This window comes from Harpia harpyja, chromosome 1 (genome assembly GCF_026419915.1).
Source record: "Harpia harpyja isolate bHarHar1 chromosome 1, bHarHar1 primary haplotype, whole genome shotgun sequence".
NCBI classification, from domain to species: Eukaryota; Metazoa; Chordata; class Aves; order Accipitriformes; family Accipitridae; genus Harpia; species Harpia harpyja.
The window spans coordinates 10,378,369-10,402,310 of NC_068940.1; the positions used below are offsets into that span (position 1 = coordinate 10,378,369).

The 23,942-nt window shown below is 42.1% G+C and overlaps 1 protein-coding gene and 1 long non-coding RNA gene across 3 annotated transcripts in view; one reads left to right on the plus strand and one right to left on the minus strand.

Annotated features, from left to right (window-relative positions):
- The window catches only part of ELOVL2 (ELOVL fatty acid elongase 2), a 56,008-nt gene extending 33,931 nt beyond the window's left edge, over positions 1-22,077 (plus strand). Inside the window, exons 4-8 of the mRNA XM_052773578.1 lie at positions 12,841-12,918; positions 14,061-14,232; positions 16,185-16,309; positions 18,518-18,652; positions 19,283-22,077. Coding sequence (XP_052629538.1) covers positions 12,841-12,918; positions 14,061-14,232; positions 16,185-16,309; positions 18,518-18,652; positions 19,283-19,411 — 639 coding nt within the window. The 3' untranslated portion in view covers positions 19,412-22,077. The remainder of the gene's footprint in view (positions 1-12,840; positions 12,919-14,060; positions 14,233-16,184; positions 16,310-18,517; positions 18,653-19,282) is intronic.
- Positions 7,824-21,997, minus strand: LOC128135110 (uncharacterized). 2 transcript variants are annotated; one of them, XR_008232950.1, is made up of 3 exons: positions 21,914-21,997; positions 8,813-10,294; positions 7,824-8,188 (listed from the first exon to the last, which is right to left on the minus strand). It is a non-coding gene; the product is annotated as an uncharacterized LOC128135110 (long non-coding RNA). The 2 variants fall into 2 exon arrangements; XR_008232965.1 differs by lacking the exon at positions 21,914-21,997 and adding an exon at positions 16,098-16,196.
- Positions 22,078-23,942: the final 1,865 nt, after the last annotated feature.

Genomic DNA, 23,942 nt, shown 5'->3' on the forward strand with positions numbered 1-23,942 from the left:
TTTTCACCCCCCCCGGTGGGGAGCAGAAGCCAAAAGTCACTATTTTGATACTATTTGGGAGCTCCCCATTCTCAGCCTTGTGATAACTTGTGAGGTATTTTAATATTAAAGTGTTAATGTCCATCACATACAGCCCTAAAAAACAAACACTAAAAGAAAAAAAAAAAAAACCACAAAACATTTTTTGACTTGGCTTAAAAAGTGACCCCAGGCATCAGAAGCCCTGGCTGAAGGATGTGCTTGATTTCATGGTGTGACCTGCGGAGGTGTGAGCTGACATTGCTGCCTTACCTGCACAGTCTCACAGCATTTCTTGTTCCCTGGGCTGCCGGACATTACAGCAGTTTCCATGAGAAAAATAAGGACCAACTGTTCTGTCAGCCAGAGAACAAACTTTGCAGAAGCCAAACAGGACCAAAAGATTTCAAGTTTGAAATTAATTTGAGCTAAACATGAGGTGATTGGCCTGGTCAAAAGGCTGAACAGTAGTTTAGGTTTGTGCCTTTGTGCAAAGAACCAGTCGTGCTACACAGACCTTCATCCTGGTCAAAGCTCCATCTGGCTTCAGCGGTTGCTGTGGGCATCTGAGCGTGCAGGATCAGGCCCAGAGCAAAGGAGAAACCAGCACAATTGCTGGAAGGTTTGATGACTCCATACTGATTGTCCTCCAGAATTTAAATCAGCACTTTGATGTTTAAATCCCTATTCTGCTTGAAGCTGTACAGATAACTGTCTTCAGTAGTGGGACTCAGCAAAAAGGATTAACTGAAGAGAAAACAAAAATACTGCTCCCCTCCCCTTGGCAGGCTGATTTGGCCTGCCACAAGTAAATGAATGAACAAAGAGAATTTTAGCAGGTCTCACTTACGTGAATGAAGCAAACATGGTTTTTGCCACCTTCTCATCCTCAGATGAATTGTGTTGAGCCAGCTCCTGTTCAGCCACCTCACTGCTCTGTCCTTCCTGAGGCCACTTTGCTGCAGACAATCGCCAAGTTGCATTAGTCCTCAGATTAGTCCCTTTACACCTTGATTCTGTAGCTGGAAGATGCTGATTTATGTCTCCCAGACTGCAGCTGGGCATGGCTGGCAGTGGCTCGTAGCTCCACATTCTGCATTTTTCAGGAACCTGGAGGACATCATGACTGATCTGCACCACCAGCTGTTTTACTGCAGATTTTACCCTTAGCTCTTGACTGTCAGCCAGGCTGGTTTTACACAGTACAAAACACTCTTCCATAATAGTGGCTCTGTATTTTTTCATAGTCTACTTGCCTGGTTCCTATCACAGCTTCTCCTGTGAAGGAACAGAATGGAAGTTAAGACTTGCAGACCTGCCTGAAGTAGCTTGCACATCCCTGCTGAAGGAAAACAGGCAAATGGGAGAGCAGAAATCATCTTCAGTACTGAATAAAGTCATGGTGACTCAATGTTTCAAAATGTCTCATTTCCAAAGCTTCTCTCTGGCCCTTATTCTCTCTGTCTTTTATGGACAGTAAGCTCTTTAAGGCAAGAGTCACCTATATTTAGAGCATTCTGCACAGTGGTTTCTTATGTAAACACAGCTGATCCCTCCAGTGAGTATGATTCAGGATTAATTCCTAGTCAGAGACGTCTATAACAGTTGTCTTATTCCTCCATCCTCCCACTGCACCTGAACCCCTCTGGTGTCTGTAACAGAGATAAATCACAAAATAAGCTCTATAATAGAGATAAAAGACAAAAAAACCACCACCAGCTATTGGCGTTGTTGTTCTTATCTCTTCTTGGTTTTGTTTATAAGGTGCCACACACCTTTTCTTGTGATAGCTCCAGAATGGAGTGGGTCCTTCTTAGACATTCAAAAGAAGAAAAATCTCTCATTCAAAAGAAAGGGTGTATCTCCAAATGCAGACTGTCCCACGTGATGGCTTTAATGAGAAACATGGTAAACCAGCTGATAGGGGTACCTGTGCTGCAATTCTTCATCTCCTCACCTTCATCTCCTGGCCTAGTTTAGCTGTCCCTTGACTACAGTTGATTTGTACAACCTCAAGGCAAGAAGGCAAAGGTTACTGCAAGGAATCATAACAAAAGGGCTGTTTTTAAGTCTCCAAGGGCAGATTCCTCTTTTGAGCCAGAGCTCCATGCACTGCACCATGGGCGTGAAGTATCTGGGAGCCGATTTTAGCTCCATGAGCTTTGAGGTCAACCAATCCCTAAAGTACTTGGAGGAACAGCTCCAGGACAACTCTAAGACGTGCCATTAGCATAAGGTCAGATACCCCTCCTATCCCCCCGCAGGACAAGGTCCAAAGAAAAACAGCTCTGCCCAGCTGCCCTCATCCTACTGAGATATCTGAACATTTGTGTGTCAAGAAAGAGTTAGGTGCCTTTGAAGGCCTCCCAGAATGGCAGTTTATTAGACCTTATTTTAGACTTCTGAGTTAGCAAATGGATTTTCCTGAAATCGTCACAGGCACTTACCTCTTGCCCTTAAATATAATGGAGATAGTGGAGCACTTGGTTTTGGAGCATGGCTTTTTCAAGCACCTGAAGCTTAGACACAAGTCCTGTGCTTAAATCAGGCAGGCTGCAGGTGCACTGACAAGGGGCCAGAAGACAATTCCCTCCACCCTTGCTGCTACAAGAGAAACCTGCATGAGAGGTTTGTTATTGGTTGTGTACTCTTCTGTACCATTAAGTGTTCATAGACCCAGATCAAGTCTACAGATCCAACAATTTCTAGTAACTTTGCCAAAAATCTGCATAAAGAAAAACAACCACCACCTTTTTATTTTAATAAAAATCAAAACTTTTAGCAATTTCACTGAAGAAAAATATGCCTTTTCTCTACGCAAATCTCCGCCCAAGATCCTAAAAGTACCAACTGTGAGCAGAAAACCAGCTTACTGTGAAAAGCAATCAGGTTTCTGCATATTTTAAAATTACTTCATGTGCAAGTCAACTCACAAACCACACACACTCCAGGGATGCAGTCTGAAATGCCAGAGGCCAAGATAAGGTTTTGAAGTTCACCACAGGATAAAACCATCACAACTCCAATGATAAATTAAAACTGGAAACAAAGGAGACCAATGCTGATCTCTGAATTGTGAAATTACTCAGATGAGGATACTCTCTCATTAACAGGAAAAGACATAATCTCTACCACGGTGTTAGGCTGCTTTCCCCAGCAGTAAGAATCACCTCTGCCCTATTTAAATTAAATCTCAGCTAGTCATCAAGGTCTCACCCAAGTCCTTTTGTTGATCAGGCACTGAGAAAACCAGGACACTGGCACCATCTAGGTCAGATTAAAGAAGAGATCTAGAGATACGTGTCATTAGCATAGGGGTGGCGTGATGTCTCAAGCTGCCTGTATCCCCAGGTAGCTTCACAGATTTATTACAAATCCATAGGATTTGTAAGCAAGCAACCACATCCATGTGGGGAAGCAGGACTAGCATGTGAGGACCCCTCGATTCAGAGCAAAGGGGAAAGAGCAGAACTGCACAAGTATTGCAAGCCCAGTGCATTAACCTTTTTAGTGAAGCCAGAAGAAAAGTCTTTTACCTTACAGGATTAGACAATAGGAGTAAATTACCTTCACTTTACCTGTTTCTAGGAGCTGAAAATTCACCCTACAGTTAAGTCCAATTTCTGAATTATAGTCATAACTTGCAGATCCATAGGTGCCAAGATGATGTGAGGATTCCCAGGAGTACCAGAATTGCCTTCTCTATACCCTCTGATAGCAGGGAAAGGTCAGAAGCACAATGCTGGCACAGTCAGAGCCACTAGCCACCATTTTTAGCCCTCCACATTGCAACTGGGATTACATCTCACAAATTACTAGAAAGCCCAGTGTAATGCCTGGATTTGGGATAACGGTGGGCAAAATGAAAGGAACAAGCCAAAAATAGAAGGAGCACTTAAACTCTGGGGTTTTTCCATCATTATAATGGCTGACATCAGAAAGATTTGCTTTCTAACTGCGCAAGTGTTAAAAAGATAGAGCTTGAGTAGCAGAAGGTCTAAGTAAAGTTTTAATAGAGCGGGTGATGAAGAAATGTAAAAAGAGACATATATCCTAGCTGATTTGAACTGTCCTGGAATTTTACTATAGAAATCCAACTTCAACATAATGATTTTGTTCTTTTTAAGATTGTAATAAATGATTGTTTACTCCTTCACTAATCATTCAATAGTTAACAAACGTAAATTTAGCAGAGAAGTAAGGAATGATTCTAGATCCATACGGATTGGTGCTTGAGGTGAAGGCTTCCTTTGAAGTAATTCTTTAATTAGGACTAAAAGACTGTCTTAACCTTATGGCAGCAAGAGGAAAAGAACAAAGTAAGACACCAGAAGAGATCAGGTGTACTTTTCTATAATTTGGAAGAAGGGAGAAGTGAGAAAAAAAAAAATAGACAACAAAAGGTCGCTGAGAGTGCATTGTAAAGCAGTGAAATGTAAGGACAAAAGCAAACAGCTTTTTTGAGCAAGCAAGAACTTTGTCTGAATAGAGTTAAATTCCCAGGTGTTCTATCTCAATCAAATAATTTGTTTGGAGAGCTGAGGAGCTGACTTTGCTGTCCTTGCCTGCAGTTATTCTAGCTAGACTTGTTGTCCTCACTTCTCAGTTTTCATCCTCTGAGTTCTCTATGTCTTTCCTACTGACCTTTCTGAGCTCCGCATTTAGGTAGAACATTTAGCCCGTTCATCAAAAAGGCGGTGCTCTGGATCTCACCTGCACATTCAAATAGAATTCAGTAGACCGTTATTGGAAATCAAGAGTAAAAATTTGTATGATGGGGTTTTTCACATGTGCAAAGCTTCTGATACCATCACTGGTACCACAAAGTAACATACGGGAGCTGTTCAGAATAGGAGATGTAGCCAAAGATTCATGGAAATAAGCCTAGAAGGGATTTATTTTAGCCTATTCCACTATCCAAGACAACAGCAACACACAAAGGAATTATCATTCATAACTAAGTTCAAGTAATTTTGAAGTCACTAGTTCACTAATCCTTCTAGCAGTCTCCCATTTACTTAAGGGGTATTAAATGGAACTGGCTGGGAGTTTCTCAACAACATGGCTTTAAGTTTGAAAGAGCTTCTTGACAAAAAAACCCCAAACAAACAAACAGACATTTATCAAAACTTCATTTGGGAAGGGGCTCTTTTTTTGTCACTGTGATATGAACTTTCTGACCTCAAAATAAGAAGAAAGCATGTGACCACTTACTTCCTCTGCTCTGGAATAACCAGTATCCTTCTAGTTACAATGCTCCAGCAGAATGAGAGATCCAACACGGAGTCCAGCTGTACATACTGCAGGTCAGGAGAGCAAACCCCAGTTGGTGTATTACAGAATCAGCCAATCTTTTGGGGGGACACTATGCATGCAATTATTGGACCTTTAACTAGAACCATGGAGAGCCTCACCAAGGAGTAGCCCAAAGCATGCTCTTTATGTTTCTGTTCCCATGAAAAATCTCTCGACTGCATCATAGAGGGACAACAAAATATTTTAATTGAGAAAAATCTTGTGGGGCATTTCCTATTCAGCACCTTTTTCTTGTTTGGCACGACACCACTACTAAAGTTGTTACATTCGGGGAAACCGAGACACTGACACTAAGGCTGGGACTAGGCTCCCGGAATCCCCCAGTCCTGGGCTGAACAATCTAGCCCATGCTGCTTCCCTATAGGGTTTATGGTCTTGCCAGACTACAGCTTATTTGAGCTCTCCAAGACACAAGAGCAGCAATCTGGAAACACCAGCTGTTGTGCATCTCAGCTATCCATCTAAAATCTGGGATTATACCACAATTCTTGGAGCCTCGTCTAAAAATAGGCAACTTGAGAGATATTCTTCAACAAATACTATTCACAGATGATTTTACAATTGAATATCCTAGCCAGAAAACATGCCTGAAAGCTTTTTAGGTATTGTTTAAGACTGATTTAATGATAAATCAAGAATGATTAATGGTACCTTCCTCTATTCATCTACTTATTATGTAAAAGTGCAATGGCCTCAGTAGCATTGCAGCATGCCTTCAGCCCAGCCTCTTGGGGATGGGAAGACAATTCAGACATTGCATGCTTGTGGAACTGGGCCATGTTACAGTCAAGAAGCTGATTTCTCCCTTTAAAAACTAAAAAAGGAAAGTCAGGTGAGATCATAAATATCTGGTCTCTGTTTTTAGACACTGATAATCTTCCAAGGCGTTTCATTCTAAAATGCACTTAAAATAAAAAATGCAAAGAAAACAAAGTCATACCTCTCTCCTTCCTGAGAAACTGTCCTGAGTGTTTGCTTAGACTCCTTTTCCTTAGGATGTGGCCAGCAGATAACTGCTTTTAGGACTGTTTTGTCCAGGTCTATAGAACCAGGGAGGAGCTGCCATTCACAGGGACTAACAAAAATCTCCTCCTACGGCCAAGGGAAGGAAATAGGTGATTCACAGCACTGCAGATTAGACCCTTCTTTTCACTACATTGACAGATTAGTCTCCTTACTTAGTTTAGCAAGACCTCCATTGCTTGACAACAGTAGTCAGATCAAGTTGTTTTAAATGTCCTGAGGACTGGAGTCCTAGAGAAAACCCAGTAAAACATCATACACATAATAACGTCAAGAGGCTTGCTCTTTTTTCCACAAGAAGGACACTGGCACTCATCCTCCTGCTCTGAACTTTTGAGAGGAGTTTCAATTGTTTGAATACTAATTCCATTATTAGTTTTTGGCTTCCCCTTCTGAACTGTTTCCGCATAGACAGACAATATACCGGATAGAGAATTTCAGTTGGAAGAGACCTACAATGATCATCTAGCCCAACTGCCTGACCACTTCAGGGCTGACCAGAAGTTAAAGCATGTTGTTCAGGGCATTGTCCGAATGCCTCTTACACACTGACAGGCTTGGGGCACCAACCACCTCTCCAGGAAGCCTGTTCCAGCGTTTGACCTCCCTCGTGGTAAAGAAATGCTTCCTAATGCCCAGTCTAAACCTCCCCTGACACAGATTTGAACCATTCCCATGCATCCTGTCACTGGATCCCAGGGAGAAGAGCTCAGCACCTCCCTCTCCACGTCCCCTCCTCAGGAAGCTGCAGAGAGCAAGGAGGTCGCCCCTCAGCCTCCTTCTCTCCAAACTAGACAAGCCCAAAGTCCTCAGCCGCTCCTCGCAGGACATGCCTTCCAGCCCCGTCACCAGCTTTGTTGCCCTCCTCTGGACGCATTCAAGGACCTTCACATCCTTCTTAAATTGTGGGGCCCAGAACTGCACACCGTACTCAAGGTGAGGCCGCACCAATGGTGAATACAGCGGGATAATCCCCTCTTTTGACCGGCTGGTCATGCTGTGTTTGATGCACCCCAGGACGGGGTTTGCCCTCTGGGCTCCCAGGGCACACTGCTGGCTCCTGTTGAGCCTGCTGTCAAACCAGCACCCCCAGATCCCTTTCTGCAGGGCTGCTCTCCAGCCACTCCTCTCCCAATTTATACTTGTGCCTGGCGTTACTCCGTCCCAGGTGCAGGATCTGGCATTTAGACTTGTTAAATTTAATCCCATTAATCATAGCCCAATGCTCCAATCCAACTAGATCCCTCTGTAAGGCTTCCTGTCCCTCAAGAGAGTCAACAGCACCTCCCAGTTTGGTACGATCAGCAAACTTGCTAATGGTGCATTCAACTCCTGCATCCAGATCGTTGGTAAATATATCGAACAGAACTGGCCCTAGAATTGAGCCTTGAGGAGCACCGCTGGTGACCAGTCACCGGTCAGGTGTAGCCCAGTGCTGGTACCTCACTCTCTGTCTTTCTCCTGCCCTGGGACAAGGGGGAATACCTTGTTGCTTCCAGGCATTTTCTTTCTGAGGAAGCCCAACACACACAGAGTTTTTTCTAGAACTCAAAGAACACAGAGAAATTGCAGTCAGTAGAAATAGGAATATCCATTCAGCATATCACATTGCTTTCCTTTTTAGCCTCCCTGTAGAGGACAGATGCAGGAACAAGCTACAGCTATGAGATTTTTGAGGCTGAAAGCTTGAAGTGAGCAGGGCACAGGCCCCTGGGTGCAGGCTGCTGGCACTTAGCCTGCTACTCAGCAAGGTGAGAGGCTTTGGCACCATCTTCTGGCACCTGCTGGCCCCTTCTGCTGAGATTTCTTACAGGGGAACCAGCTCTTATTCCTGAACAATATGATTTCCCATTAAAAAAAAAAAAAAAAAAGTAAGAGTTAGACAGCTGCAGTGAAGCAAGTATTGTGAATCCTTATGCTGTTTATACTCAAGCAGATGAGTAAAGGTCATTTGTTGGTGTAAAAACTGTAATCTGTTAAGAACGTTAGAGCAACAAGCAAAATATGAAAACTCAACTAATAACAGGATGTTGCTACTTCATAGAAATTTTTCACAAGGCAGAACTTCCTTCTTTACGTGATCTGCTTTTCTAAATAGCTTTAAACAATACATGTGTTAATATTATTTCCAGGATAGGCTGCCAAGAATGCAAAGCATTCAAAGAATTGTTTTCTAGAGAGAGAGTATTTGTATTTTGAAATAGAGGGGATTTCTTATCTCTTTAATACATCCTGCACTTGCACCGTCTCTGCATGATTAATAATACCATCAGCTCTGCAGAGTCGTGAGAGCATTCAGCACGTGAAAGGGAACATAATTGAAACAGTACAAGTAACATATGAGTTTGTTATCAGAGAAAAAGAGACCTAGTAACTGAACATCTTGTATCAAGGTACCAGCTTCTGCTCCAGACATGCAGCTAGCTCATTTGGTATCATTGGGTAAGCTGCTTACCTTCTACATCACTGATACCCAATATGAAAGTCATGGCCTAGGATCATCAGGATCCCAAAAGTACTCTCTGCCTTCCAAGTTTCCCCAGTAATTTTTTGTTAGGAAGTTAGCCAGAAATCTTGAAAATTAGCTTGCAAAGTAAAGCAGTCAAAACTCGAAGTGTATTCTCCACTTTTCCCTAAAGGAGACCCAGCAGTACATAAGGCACCTATGACAGAGAATAGAAATGTTGAGCTAAAGAAAAGCTGATGCTAAAGAGCAAGGTTAAGACAGTCAAATCAGATCTTTGCTCTAAGCTGCTGGCTCTTGAAACACAAACACAAATCAGAGGGAACTCTTCTGCCAAGTCAAACGGCTGGGGAATAGGCACATAGTATGATCTGCAAGATCTGGCATTATACAGAATCATGGAACAGCAAATGAAAGAACGCAAAGAGAACCCTACAGTCAGAGTGGTATTCTTACCCCAAAGCTTGATCTCCATTTGCATGCTGACCAATTGTGATGAGTTGCAGATTTCTCAAACACCATGTTAAAAATTTGTGCTATTGAAAACAAATATTTATTTAGTTTATTTCTGAGCCTTTAAGGGTTTTCTCGTCTCGTTTTCCAACATGAGAGCTATGAATGGAATACCTGAAAAAAATCTTGAGATATGACCAAGCAGGCCAGTTCAGCACCAGCAGAAAAGTTTCCTAACCTTTAACACATAAGAAAACAACACACAAAAGAGATTTTTGAAAATCAGTCTATTGTAATCATACACAAATCAGAACATTTGTAAAACAGGCTAATCAAAAGATTTAAAATAGCAAATTTTTCAAGCAAATTTCTGTGAACCAACGTTTCACCTACTGTAACAGAAATTTTATGAGATTAGGTATGTTCAGCAAACCAAAAAAATGAGTTAGTTGTTAAGGGAAGAAAAAAAGAGGTTGAAAGAGTAAAGAGTTTTCTCAATTGGAATCTGAAAAAAGAAGGTTCCTAAAGATACATTAAAAGAGAAATGAACAAATTTGACCAATTTAAGCATAGGAAAGGTATTAATTTACAGATATAGACTACAATAGAATCAATCAGGTGAAATTGTTTTAATTAATCTTGGGTAAAAAAATGTTAAAAATTGCAAACCTCTCATAAAGTAAAATTGTTTAAGATCTTTAGATAAAAAACGTTATAGGCACATTATATCACAGAGCTAAGTTACAAAACATTGTGTAAAGTACAAACGCAACAAAATGCAAACTTTATTTCTTACCTTAAGAAAGCAATAGAGTGCATTTGCAATAGCAATTTATAGTTCCTCAGTAAAATCAGGAGGAAGGGTCCTCCCCAGTCTGTGACATTGCCTTGCACAAGAACAGAAAAGCAGTCGCCTCTTCTCCTTCATTTGTTTTTAGGGTTTTGAGGTTTTGTGGGTCATGATTTCAACTCCCGGCACTCACAAGGGCTAGAGATGGTCCTGCTATCACTGCTTCCCACCTATAAAGCCAATGAGGGTTTCATTATAGCTGACTGAGAAAAATAAAATAGCAAGAAACAATATCCTTTTCTTCCTGCTCCTATGAGTAGAACTAGCAGCAGAGGTTTCTGGCAGAGCTGTTAGTGCCCATGTTTGAGGCCGTGCCTTATCAAAGCTCCGAGATGCCACCACTGCAGCCTGCTGGCATCCAGGATTCTGCCTCCAGATGAGCTCCCGATACTCCGGCACTGTCTGACTATACTGCTCCCAGCCAAGAACAAGATGACAATTCCATTTTCTTCAGCATTTCTTAAGTAACAAGACAGAGTTGAGAGCAAATCTTCAACAATAGCCTGTCAATGAAGCCGTACCTGCCTATTCCAGAAGTCTCGGTTTGGGGATTGCTCAGTCACCTCTCATTTGGAGAGAAAATCGAAGGCAGGAGAGCGCACAAAGGGGGCACTAAGAGGAGCTACCCAGAAGAGCAACCATGCAGTAACGTCTCCCCATCCCTCACAAAGCTGCTACATATTGCCAGCTACAGCACAGGCCCAGATCTGGGGACCAAGGACATGCCACAGGAGGGACAGCTGGGGAGCTGCATGCCCTCTGCTCAGAGGGCAGAGGTGAACCCTTTTCCACCCAGCTGCTTTTTGAAAGCTAATAGGGAAACAAAGTGGCATAATTTGCTTTTCTCAAGGAGTTTTCACTCCCTTCTCTTCAGCACCTCTCCAGGTTAAGTTAGTTGGAGAGGTGTGACCCATGCCTCTCCTTCCCACCTGCCTGCACAGTGGGGAAAGGAGAGGAGCCCAGACATCCCAGCCCTGCACATTTGCAGGCACAACACCCAAACAGAGGCCAATTTGGCAAGACAAGTTGTGGTCCCAGCTGCGCTGAGCATTTGTATGAGGATCTCTAGCTGGGTTTTCATGGTTTCCGCTGTTTTTTAGACTCAGGTCACATCCTGTTTAGTTTGGTGACCTCTGGCATACACGGTAGGTGAATCCACCAAAACACGGGCTGTTCCAAAAAGGAGTGCGTTTGTTTTGGTTGTTATGTAACAGTTATCTGCAAAACATTTATTGTCTTTTCATCTCTCTGCAATCTCTATGGGTTATTTTGGCCACATACACCAGCTACGTTAGACTTACAGGTACAATCACAGAATTGCAATTCAGAGGAAAAATTATAGAAAACCCTGGCTCTCCAGGTTTTATTGCTTTTTAATGTGAATTTATAATGGGCATTCTGTACTATTTGCTAATTCTCCAGATTATATTCTCCGTAATCTTTTTTTAATGTATTTGCTCTAGGAATTAATTCGGTTTGATCACTAAGAATATCTCTGCTTTGCTTTTGTATAGACAGGCACACATTCAACACCGGAGACTACTTGTCAGTCTGAAGCAGAGTGAAAAGTCTGTACAGATGCTGATATACAGCTTCCCCACGAATGTAGTGCCAGAGTTGAATCATAGAATGGTTTGGGTTGGAAGGGACCTTAAAGATCACCTAGTTCCAACCCCCCTGCCATGGGCAGGTACACCTTCCGCTAGACCAGATTGCTCAAAGCCCCATCCAACCTGGACTTGAAGAAGTGGGTTGAAAGCAACCCACTTCTCACAGCATCTTGCAACTCTACGTACAGCATAACACTTTGATGTATTTCTCCCACCATCACTCACTGCATCCTCTGTAGAGAGGGAGACAGACCCCAGAACATGAATTGCTCAGTTTGGCCCCCAAAACCACTTTTCACACGTTCAAGAATAAGTAAGACCTTTTTAAAATCAATGGACTCTACATAGCATTTATAGACAACAGATTAGGCTCCCTATTCCAAAAGGGCTGCTGAATGCTTTAGGTAGTCATTACTATAAAAATATTCCACATCAGAAACCACTATATGGCTGTCTAGAAACCTTCTGTTCCATCACAGTATTGTAGCCTCACATTTCATTGCTTTGTCTGCTTCCCAGTATGACATGCACTAAATCTAAGAAATTGCTTGCGTGTCTATTCACGTCTCCATTCAGCACTATGCCCGCTCTCCTCTACTTCCTCTTGCATTTATCCTACCCAGTTAAAGAGACATGTTTATGGCATTAGGAAATATTTCTCCCATTGCACTACTTCGGATTTGCCTTCTGTTTGCTTGCTTGGCGTCAGGGAAGTTTTCTCAAGGCTGGTTTTGCACAAGTAGTTATGTTAAGCTCTGTTCATACTGCTTCAGGACAGAGATACAGTATTCAAGCACGAGCTTTGGAGTGAGGATCATCGCACTAAGTAATGAGATATTTTAACAGATGCCTTGAAGGTTCTAAAGCTAGAGAAATGTAAAAGATATACCATTTCAGTGTATATCTCCAACACGACCTGATGCCTTTTCCATTTCAAAACAGAGGATACTAGCAAGTTGTCTGGTTTAGGAGCATCAGTTCATGGAAGGAGTGGGATCTTACCATACTTCTGTGCTGCTTTTTTCAATAAACACAGAACAACTGCAGGGGTAAAAGCAAACTGCTGCGTCTGTTCATGAACATAATTGCTGTGTTTTCTGTTCCAGCTCATCCTTGCCACATGGGAAGGAGGCTACAACTTGCAGTGCCAGAACCTCCACAGCGCCGGGGAGGCTGACATCCGGGTGAGATGCAGCAGCAGCTCAGCTCCCAGCATCCGCAGCACTCCTTCCCTCTGCGTCCTCGGTGCAACACTTCTGTGCTCACAGCAGTTATAAGGGTGTTACTGATGACATCTTTAACATGAGAGTTTTAATCAAGTTGCCTAACACCTGGTAGCAAACAAGAAGCGTTATCTGATTCAATATAGATGCATCCTTGCTGTAGAATGCACGACGGAGTATTTTGAAAGGCCATGTATCAAGATCTGTGATCAAAACAGCATTGCCTGTTAAAACAGAGAATATGGATCATTTAAGAAATTGGGAGAAAAATCAATCGTCTAAGATGTAACACTTGTTGGGCTCTAGCTGGAAACTGATTTAAACCCAATTCTAAACTTTGGAAAACTGCAGCGATGTTGTGCTGGCTTGGCACATCTCTAGCTTCAACCCTTATTTCTGCATTACAGCGATTCCATGTATTAACTGTCTGTCATTCCCCACTTCAGGCTTGCTTTCCAGATAACATTAGAGCTCAAAGACAGAAAGATTGGTTAACTTATATCATTTCCCCCAATCCACCAAATTTGTCTGTGTTTTGGCAAGGAAAGAGTCAGTTAAATACCTTTTCCCCATCAACAAGATATTTCCCCCTTTCTGTTTTAGCTAACTGTCTTTAACTGTCCTGGGACATACCCTGAGCACTGATAAAGTGTCTCAACTCTAGAGGAAGATCTAGTCTATGGTGCTGAGTGTCAAAGTTTGATTATTTAAAAAGAAGCAGCTGCCAGCAAAATCTGTTCAGTACCAAGAAAATATAAGTGGTAACACCCTTAAAAAAAAAAAACAACCCCCACAAAAACTCCACACAACTGTATCTTTGATGAAAAAAATAGAACAATTAGAAAACCCTCAAAGTTTATATTTCTTAAATTATATTTAAATAATTATATATTTACACAATCACATAAAAAATAATGCAGTTTTTCTAAACTGCCTTATTCAAAAGGGAAATAAAATTGAAGCAAGAGCTTGTGCTCCTCCTTCAAAAGGCTATTAATGCCTTTTGGGAAGTTGCATGCCTAGGGACTGATGAAGTACAGCAATATTTAAGCCCTTTTATGGACAGATATTGATCTCCTGCTCCTTTGTTCTTGCTTGTACAGGTAGCCAAGGTGCTGTGGTGGTATTATTTTTCCAAAGTAATTGAATTCACGGACACTATCTTCTTTGTACTGAGAAAGAAAAGCAGCCAGATCACCTTCCTTCACGTGTATCACCATGCCACTATGTTTAACATTTGGTGGTGTGTTCTGAACTGGATACCTTGTGGGCAAAGTAAGTCTGTGTTCGCTTCATCACCTGGGGTATAAGTCACCTGTTGCTGGTGGAGAATCACATCATCATGCAAAGCAAGTATATCACTGACAGCATCATTAACATTCATAGCCTTTCAGAACTGCTGAACACCTGCAGACTACAGTAAAATTAAAAGCATGGTTAAAAGTTCAGGCCAAAAATATCTGAGTGTTAGGCCCCAGATTTTCCACTTAGCTGCCACAACCTCTCATATTTACTTCTCTTCGAACCACTTTTAGACAGCATAACACTGCTGAGTAGTATGCAAGAGCGACCACATACAAGACCTACTCTAAAAGCAGATGTAGGAAGAAATCATGACCCTAGTAAAGTCAGTGTCAATCACGACAAATAAACTCAATAGTATTTTTACAAGTTTGACTCCTGTATACATCAATCTGACATTCTGCTTTAGCAAGATACTTCATTTACATAATCACTAATTAAAATACCAGTTTGAGTTTATTTTGTTTTAAATGAGAATACATCTCATTCAAGTAGCAGAACTACTGGACAGCCAGAACTGATCGATATGGTCTTACGTTTCATATTGAAATAGCAGAAGTAGCAGCATCGTTTGCCTTATTATATTTTGGGTTCGATATATTTTGCAACAGTGATCTCTAAACATCTTGGCTCTTAGAAGGATACAATAATTGCCATCATCTCCCCTCTTGAGGTGGGGAAGATGTATGGTACCACAGGCTGGTCACTTGGCATTTGTACACTAAATCCAAACAGCAGAGAACTACTTCAGGTATCTCACAACATGCACACTTTTCCAGGGCTTCAGACAGCCAGAGGCTTCCTATGGGATTGTTATCAGAGTTATCAGAGTTGAGAAGACAATCAGTTTTCCTACTTTGAGCTATTAAAGGGAGTCACCTCAGTCCGCTGTAATATTTTGTAAAGCAACTTGTTGCAGGTGTTTTTCAGAACAAAGAGCGGAATTCACATTTGTTGGCACTTATTATGGACAGCACAAAATCAAAGTAAATTGCTGTTATGGGTAGAAGCAGCAATCAAGGATTTCATTGCAGTCACAAGTTATTTCTAACAGAGGTGTAAACAAATTAGTAGGGATTTGTGCTTTCTATTTTGTCTGAACATATTCCCCATACTTTGCACTAGCTTTGCACTATGGTAATTAACAGAGTGGAAAAATCGGTAACTAAGAAATTAATCAGTAATTATTAAGTAATTAATCAGCTGAAAAATCAAAACAATTGGTGAGACCATCTTGTAGTTGTCAAGCACTGCCATCAAACACATGAGCATACAGCCATACAGTAGAAAGAGTAGTGCTGCTACTTCTCAATAGTCTATAAGGTACAGAGGGTAATTCATTTGCTCTAGAAATAGTATTTACTAAGTGTAGCTCATTAGAGTGGCAAGGTATTATCTGGGGTGAAATTCTGGAAATCTGCGTTTAGCAGAAGAGCCACTGAAAAAAAAATGAGAGTAGTGCTCAGACACAGCCACGCGAGGCTAGTTTAATTCAGAGTAAAGCCCTTACTACTGCATCAGGGAGCAGGACAGCATGTGCCTCCCAGGGCCCTAAGCTGTGATACCAGCAGCACAGTCACCCACAGCGGTGTCTAAAGCTTACAGCGATAATGGAGAGGCTCACACAAATAACATTTGAGAGGGGAACAAAAGCAATAACTTGTAAACTACAGAATAGAGAAGTGGAACAAACAAAAAATACAGGATGAAAATACAAAAATTCAGCATAAGAACCCCCCCCTAGGAAGTATCACTCAGTTTGTCAGTTGTCCCTAAACCAGCATCTCTTCACATCAAGAATGTCTTTAGCTAAGGATATGCACAAAGGGAAGACTTACCATGTGCAAGATGCATTGCTAGCAATATCTTCTCTCACTTTTTAGCAGTTGGTATATAAAAATATTTTCCTTGATGGATTTTTATAGGTTTCTTTGGACCCACTTTGAATAGCTTTATCCATGTGCTTATGTATTCTTATTATGGACTGTCAGTCATCCCTTCTATGCGCAAGTATCTCTGGTGGAAGAAATACCTCACTCAGGCACAATTGGTATGTATTTATTTTACTCTCAATTTAACAACCAGAAATCCTTCAAAATGCCAGAGAGGGCAAAATGATTGATAGTTAACATTGTCATTTGCAGAATTAAGCCAGTTAGAATTCAAATAAAATAAAGCTATCATACAGAATAAGTCACTAGTGCAGCCCCGTGTAACTTAATAGAGGAAACAATGCTCAAAAATATTTTATACAACACAGTAGAAACTCTAGAGTCCATAAAATTCCATTATTTTTGGTCTTTTGCATAGAAAATGGACACTGCTTAATCACAGCAAATAGACTGATTAAAAAGTTATAAAAACTGTCTGACAGAGCCAGCTCCAGCTGGCTCCAAGATGGACCCACTCCTGCCCAAAGCTGAGCCCATCAGCAAATCTGGGGGCACCTCTGTGATATCGTATTTAACAAAGGGTAAAAAATGCTGCAGAACAGCTGAGAGAAAGGAGTGAGAAAATGTGAGAGAAACAGCCCTGCAGACACCCAGGTCAGAGCAGAAGGAGAGGAGGAGGGGCAGAGATTCCCTTGCAGCCCATGGGGAAGACCATGGTAAGGCAGGCTGTCCCCCTGCAGCCCATGGAAGACCACAGCGGGGCAGATACCCACCTGCAGCCCGTCAAGGACCCCACACTGCAGCAAGTGGACATGCCCTGAAGGAAGCTACAGCCCATAGAGGACCCCACACAGAAACAGGCTCCTGGCAGGACCCACACAGGAGCAGATTTGCTGGCAGGACCTGCTGGGGACCCACACTGGAGCAGTCTGTTCCTGAAGGACTGCACCCCATAGAAAGGGCCCACACTGGAGCAGTTCAAGAACTGCAGCCCATGGGAAGGATCCATGTTGGAGAGGTTCATGCAGGACTGTCTCCCATGGAAGGGACCCCATGCTGGAGCAGAGAAAGAGCACGAGGAGGAAGGAGCAGCAGAGCCAAAGCAATATGGACTGACTGCAACCCCCATTCCCCATCCCTCTGCACTACTCAGGGGAGAAAGTAGAAGAGTCGGAAGTGAAGTTGAGCCTGGGAAGAAACAGGGGCATAGCAGAAGGTGTTTTTAGTTTTGTTTTATTTCTCACTATGCTTCTCTGTTATTAATTGGCAATAAATTAAATTAATCTTCCTGAAGTCAAGTCTGGTTTGCCTGTAATTGTAATTAGTAAGTTTTACCAATTACGCTCCCTGCCCTTATCTCAACCCATGAGTTTTTTCATCTCATTTTCTCCCCCTACTCTACTGAAGAGAGGAATTAAGAGAGCAGCTGGGTGGGCACCTGGCAGCCAACCAAGGTTAACCCAGCACACCATGGTACAACTACAAAATGCAAAGTTATGTAAACCAACTCTTCAACAAGACAGAAGTTGTCTGACTTCTAAAACTCTACTCCAGCAGTTGCTGTACCCAAAGAGCTGAGCCACATCAAAACCTTCTATCAACAAGATACAAGGCTTGATATGAAATTAAGTTCCTTTCACTTTTTTTATCTTAGGGCCTGTTAATATTATTTGGGAGTTCAGACATTTGCAGTAAGCTTAAAAATACCTGTGTAGAAATGTGTTTAGCAAATGCTGCTGCTTTGAGCTGAGACCATCCCTGCAGTTGAAAGAAGCTGCCCTGTTTGAAATGCACCCCAGTACACTGGATTGAGGGCATGCTCAGCTGGCTGGGGAGGATGAGATGCACCAGCGTGGGCTGTGGTTTACAATCCTAAATACAGACAGCCTTCTGCAATTCCTTCTCCATCTCATTTTTGCTTCATTTGTCCCCATCTTAACTCTGTTAATGCAACTGCCAGCCTACCCGAACTTCTCCTCAGACCTGGGATTTCCATTTTCTGTTCAGACTTCTAAAGCTATGGCCTGGAGTCTTCAGAGTTTTCTCAAGTTTCTGCCTAGTAACAGAGCCAACACTCCCTGGCATGACACGGTCTGGAAGATAGAACCGCCCCTAATTAAAAAAAAAAAGCTTTCGTTTTGCCAACTAGGCCTATAAACTCAAATTTTTAGAAATTTCTGACCCTTTAGGGTTTTTTAAATTTCATAATAGCTCCATTAACTTAACCCTCACAGTACATTCACAGGTTCAGAAAGGATAGTTTTCAAGAGTACTCAAAGAGCAGGACTAGGTGACATTGTTATATCTGATATAGCTAGCATCGACCCTTTCTCAGCAAATACTCATGCATGATCTTTCCTCCACAGATTCAGTTTCTGCTCACTATTGTGCATACACTTAGTGCAGCTGTGAAGCCGTGTGGATTCCCATTTGGCTGCCTCATGTTCCAGTCCTCCTACATGGCCACACTGGTCATTCTCTTCATAAACTTCTACATTAAGGTAAGCAGTCTTCCAAGAGCTCTCTGACAAGAGGGGCTGGGGGGATAATTTTTTCAATAGCAGTCTTGATGAACTCACATGTACAATGAGCATGAGTACTTAAAATACATTTGTATTAAAATATATATGTCAGTTAAGAATGATAGATCCAGTAATGTCTGCAAGAGGCAGTTATCCAGTAATGATGACCTCCCCTTGCAGCTCAGCTCTTCTGCACTTGTATAGCAAGTCAGGTACCACATTCAGAACTTAAGAAGTCTGAATTTGCTCTGTTGGGCAACTTTTTGAGTCTTCCTCCCTCCTTGGAAAAAGGAAACAAGCAGCTCTGTCTTTGCATTGTTTATTTCAGCCTTTTTTAGTAAGGAGTGCTCCAGCCTGCCTGCATACATAGGGCTTTTAGTGAAAAAGGCTTAAAGTCTCTTTTGACATCAAGAAGTATTACAGTAATACTAGTAAGGTAATATCACCCACGGCAGTGAAAATAATACAGTTCCCTTAACGCAGTCTGAAACAAATATGCACATCTGCATCAACAACCACCAGACAGCTTCATTTTACAGTTAACCATAAGTAGTGTTTGGGGGGGCACTAAATAAATCCAAGTATTTACTTTGGATTTTGCTTTTATAGACATACCGGAAAACACCTTCAAGAACAGCTATAAAGGAAACCCCTATCACAATGGAAATCAAGAACGGTTTCCATAAGGACTACTTTGCTGCTGCCAATGGATTCCTGAACAATAAGAAAGCACAATAAGTATAGTATTTCCTATGATTTTTTTTCTAAAAAAAAAAAGAAGAAAAAAAGACGGAATTACAAGCTTTAGCTTAAAATCTGTTTGATTACATTTATCAGTTCTTTGTACCAGACACTTATTAATGTACTGCTATTTAGGTTTTAACCAAACGAGTAGAATTACTTGTCCTGTCGAAGATCACCATCGGAACAAAGGCGGCCAAGATCTTTCTCATATGAAAAAGCAAACCTTTCTGATCTCTAATGCTGACGACATAAAAACGCCTTATAAAACACTTGATGGATAAACCCATCAATGCCTTCAACAGGTTAGGACTCTGTTCAGACTAACACAGTGAGCACGTTCTGTGTGTGCAAGAGGTCTTGAGGCAAGGCTTCACAGTGCACCCAACACTTTCAGCTAAACTGTGGCCAAGGTCGGGAAAAGGAAGGGGGGGCGGGGGGGGGGGGAATTGAGAATCATACCTTTTCCAACACCATACCCCTCTGCTTCTTCCTAGCCGTTCCCCAAAGCACGCTCCCTCCCATAGACACCAGTGGTATGTAGAATACATGGTATTACATGATGATACGGGGTTTTGAGCTCTAGTCAGAGCAAAACAAGTCACTTTGGATGTGCTAAATTAATAGGAGTTCTGAGTAAATAGATTTTGAAAGAAATAAGAGCTCAACAACTTAATGAAGATATATCCTTTGAGTGTAAATGTGCACAAAGTTAATCCTATACAACCACTGCTAATTTGAAGCAAACTGACATGCCACATACTAACAGACTGGAAGACATAGAAAGTCTTAAAAGTGAATTCAGCTATGAGCAAAGCACGTTATATAGGAATTTCTGTGCTAGGTGAGCCTTATTCAGACTGGTCTCTGACTGGAGAAACAGATGGGACTGAGGCACAATCCTCTGTAGGGAAAGCAAGGAGATATTTGCTGTCTGCAGCTGTAATGGTGTGTGTCTCACAATAGCCAGTCACGATCTTCTCTGCTTCAGTTAGCTGCATTTACCTCCCATTTAAATGGTTAGAAAGGAAGAATACCCAAGGTTAGCTTTGGGGATCTGCCCTCGCCCTTTTCTCATTTAGCCCCTTTCAAAATCTCTACTAAAAAGTGGACACAGACTTTTTTCTCTCCCTTTTTCACAATTAAATGGTTCTGGTCTCTTCCAGTCCAGCGTGTACAAATTCTCTCAATAAAACCACCTTTTGGAGTTGCCCCAGCCCAGCCAGCGCAGAGGGACCAAAGCAGCCACGGAGGGCCCACATGGAGAGGAGGCTGTCCCAAATCCTGCTCCTCCAACTGTTCTCCATCTCCCCTCTAGATGATCTGTCGTCAGGATGTCTCGGAGGCTGCAGGTGGAAAGGCAGAAAGGTTTGTCCCAGAGAGCGGTGGGGGTGCAGGGCAGCCAGCCTCACCAGGAGCAGCCGGAGAGACCGCAGCCACGAGGGCTCGTGGATAAGAAGGAAAGGGGCTGAGGAAGTGGTACAGTACAGGGGAAGAACAGACGGGTTTGTCCAGCAAAAGCAAGAGGAAAAAATGGCATGGAGAAGGGTGTCTCGAGTCAGAGTTCAGTCTGAATTTGTGCTTGAAAGTCCCATTGGATCCCATCTGTCTCCAGCCAGTTCCAGCTCTGTTACAATGTGGACAAAACCTTTCTGCTCCAGCAGAAAACTGAAATCCCCAAAATGCTGCAGCACAAACAGTACTTTTGAGCGGCCTGGCTGCTAAACTGCATCACCGTGAACTGGGCAACCAAAATAACTGCAATATTCAAACACTTTTACATCACCACCACAGACAGGCATCTAACTGGTGTGTATTCACATTTGCTCCCTCTTCATGAAGGTGGCCACAGGGAAAGGCAGTGTTTTGCTCTATTTAACATTCAATAAGGAGGGAAGGCAGCAACCAAAAAAACCCAAACCCAAACCACCCTCAGTTACAAAGCCTGGATGCTCTGTGCATATATTAGTTCTCAGTGGCCCTTCCAGAACCTTTGCTTTGCAGATCTTTCTGGTTGATACTGTAAAACTCACAAGTTATAAGAAATTAGTGGGTTTGACTGAAGGTGGTGTACATGGTCCTAAGGAAGAGCTTCAGAGCTCTGCAGACATCAGATTGATACTGGAAACCAGGGTAAAGGCAGAGGGAATCGGAAGAGCTGACAAGATATCACACAAGACAACTAGCTGAACCATGCATCTGAGGCAGGCAACAAAATGGTTGCATGGCCCAGTGTGGATTTTAGGCCGAGTGGAGTCCATAACCTTTTGATGGCAAAGCATGCATTTGACTATCAAGGTGGACAGCGTCAGCGTGCTAAATGTTAAAGTTTACTACAGCAACCAAACCCACGGATACTGTCTTTTGTTTTGTTGAAACCTCATTCAAAAGAAAAAGAAAAAAAAAGAAATAAATAAATGCCTTACTTGAAACTCAAAGGGCTGGGGAAAAAAAAAAAAAAAGAAGAAAAAAAAAAGGAAAAAAACAAGACAGTCTCACCTTGCAGATCCAACCAGGAAGCCTGGAATCAGGTATGTTTAAAAGTCTTCAGATCTGTCTTAACATCTTCAAAATGCTGCAACTTTGAAGAAAGAGAAGCATTGACTTTTTAAACTGATTTTCCTGTAATACATAACACTGTAAATAAACAAATTTTACTATCAGGCTGTCTCCACTCCTCTTTAAGGCATCAGATTTCTGGGAACTGGTTATTTGAGGCTACTTTTGTTCTCAGACTTTTTCAGAAAGTTGTTAGGGCATTCAGCTCAGACTGACAAACAACCTCCATAACTTTACAATACCACCTTCACTGGTGTTGATGTAAAGCTCCCCTGTAGTTTTTGTACAACTGTTGGCTGTACTGTCCTCCTCATTGACTGGGCCGGTGGTATTTCTGCATAGCATGCTCATATACACAGACAAACTAATTAGGTTGATAGGCAACAGTTTTCTACAGCACGGAAACACAGCATGTTCACGCTTCCTACTTAAGATACGTTTCTCTGGTAGACTGAACATCCCTATCCCTCCTAGACAGTCCTGCTTCTTAATGGTGGTTCTACAGGCAAAACAGGCTCCCACCCTTAGCTCCTCTGGATTTTAGTTCAGACACATGAAGTAGATGTGAATACCTCATATTGAGCTTGCTTTTTCCATCAGAGAAAAAGAACCTTCAGCCCAAACTTCAGTCCAAACAGATTTGTTAAAATTATCCTGGCTCTGGTGCCTCCCTGTTCCCAGGCTCTCTTGCCTTGCAGACTTTGGCTGGTGAGATTGTTTTGATTCATCTATTATAAATGGGTAAAAAGAGCAGTCTCGACTCTGATAGAGAAAAATTTCCAAATATTGCACAGGAAGACAACCATTGCATCCCACTCATTAGTTCAAGCAAGTTTGACTCGCAGTTTTTATTCACATTTAATTTAATGCATTCTGTGGTGCCCCACACACAATACCAAAAACACCTCTAGGTTTTGCTGTACGTGACAGCATGAGGGCACAATGAAGCATAACTGGAGCATCACAGTTGAGACGTGGTGGAGATACAACTTACCGAACATCAGCTCTCCACCCAAACTTACCTACCTGGGGGAAGAGAGCCTGGTTTACCTGTTCTTTGCCAAGATGTGGAATCCTGTCAGTCAGTTCAGACTTCCTTACTGACAATGCAGCTTCTTGTTCTTGCTGTTTCTGCTGTATAAAAGCTTTAAAAAATCTCATTTGGGAGCTCTACCTGACAAAAATAAGCAGATAAATCAGCAGCCACCACAGCCTAGAAAGCAGCATGTGAATTTCCAGGGACTCCTGTGAAGACTTTGCATCTATGAGAGGCTTTTAATTGACACGTATTTCCTGGAAAAATGCAAAACCTAGGCTTGAATGATTATTTCAAACCAACAAAAAAGGGGAGTATGGTCCAGTTCAGCAGCTGAATTTCAGTTAGGGCAGTAAAAGGAAGCACTGAGATTATCCTCAATGTATGCAAAAATTTTAAGATTTTATCCTCATAAAGCAATCAAAAAATATTTTGAGTTTGAGAAAATGCTTAACTATTTCTGAAAGATTCATTTCATTTCTGTTCGGAGCACTTTCAGTAAAATTATATGAATGGGATGAAGGACTAGGATCTCAACACCATAAAATGGAGGCAGGTGTTCCTTTTCTCTTTCCACCCAAACTACCAGGTTGCATTTACAGCCCTTGCTCAAGAATATGGAAAACAGACATTTACTGCCCTGCGCTGGCCAAGATGATGACAACCCACAGCTCCCCATTTCCAAGACAATCTTTTGGGGCTTACATTATTTGAGCCAGAAGAAGATTAAAGTGCTCTATGGAAACGTAAATGGAGTTGTTTAACAGCAGGCCGTACCTGGGTAGCTTATAGACTAGTAGTTAGCCACTGTCCTGAAAGATGGGAGATATGGGGTTTAGTTTGTTTCACTAGAGAATGAAAATCAGGTTTCTCTATGTGCCACATGAGTGAGCTAATCACTTGGACTGCAAGAAAAATAAAAGCATCATACAG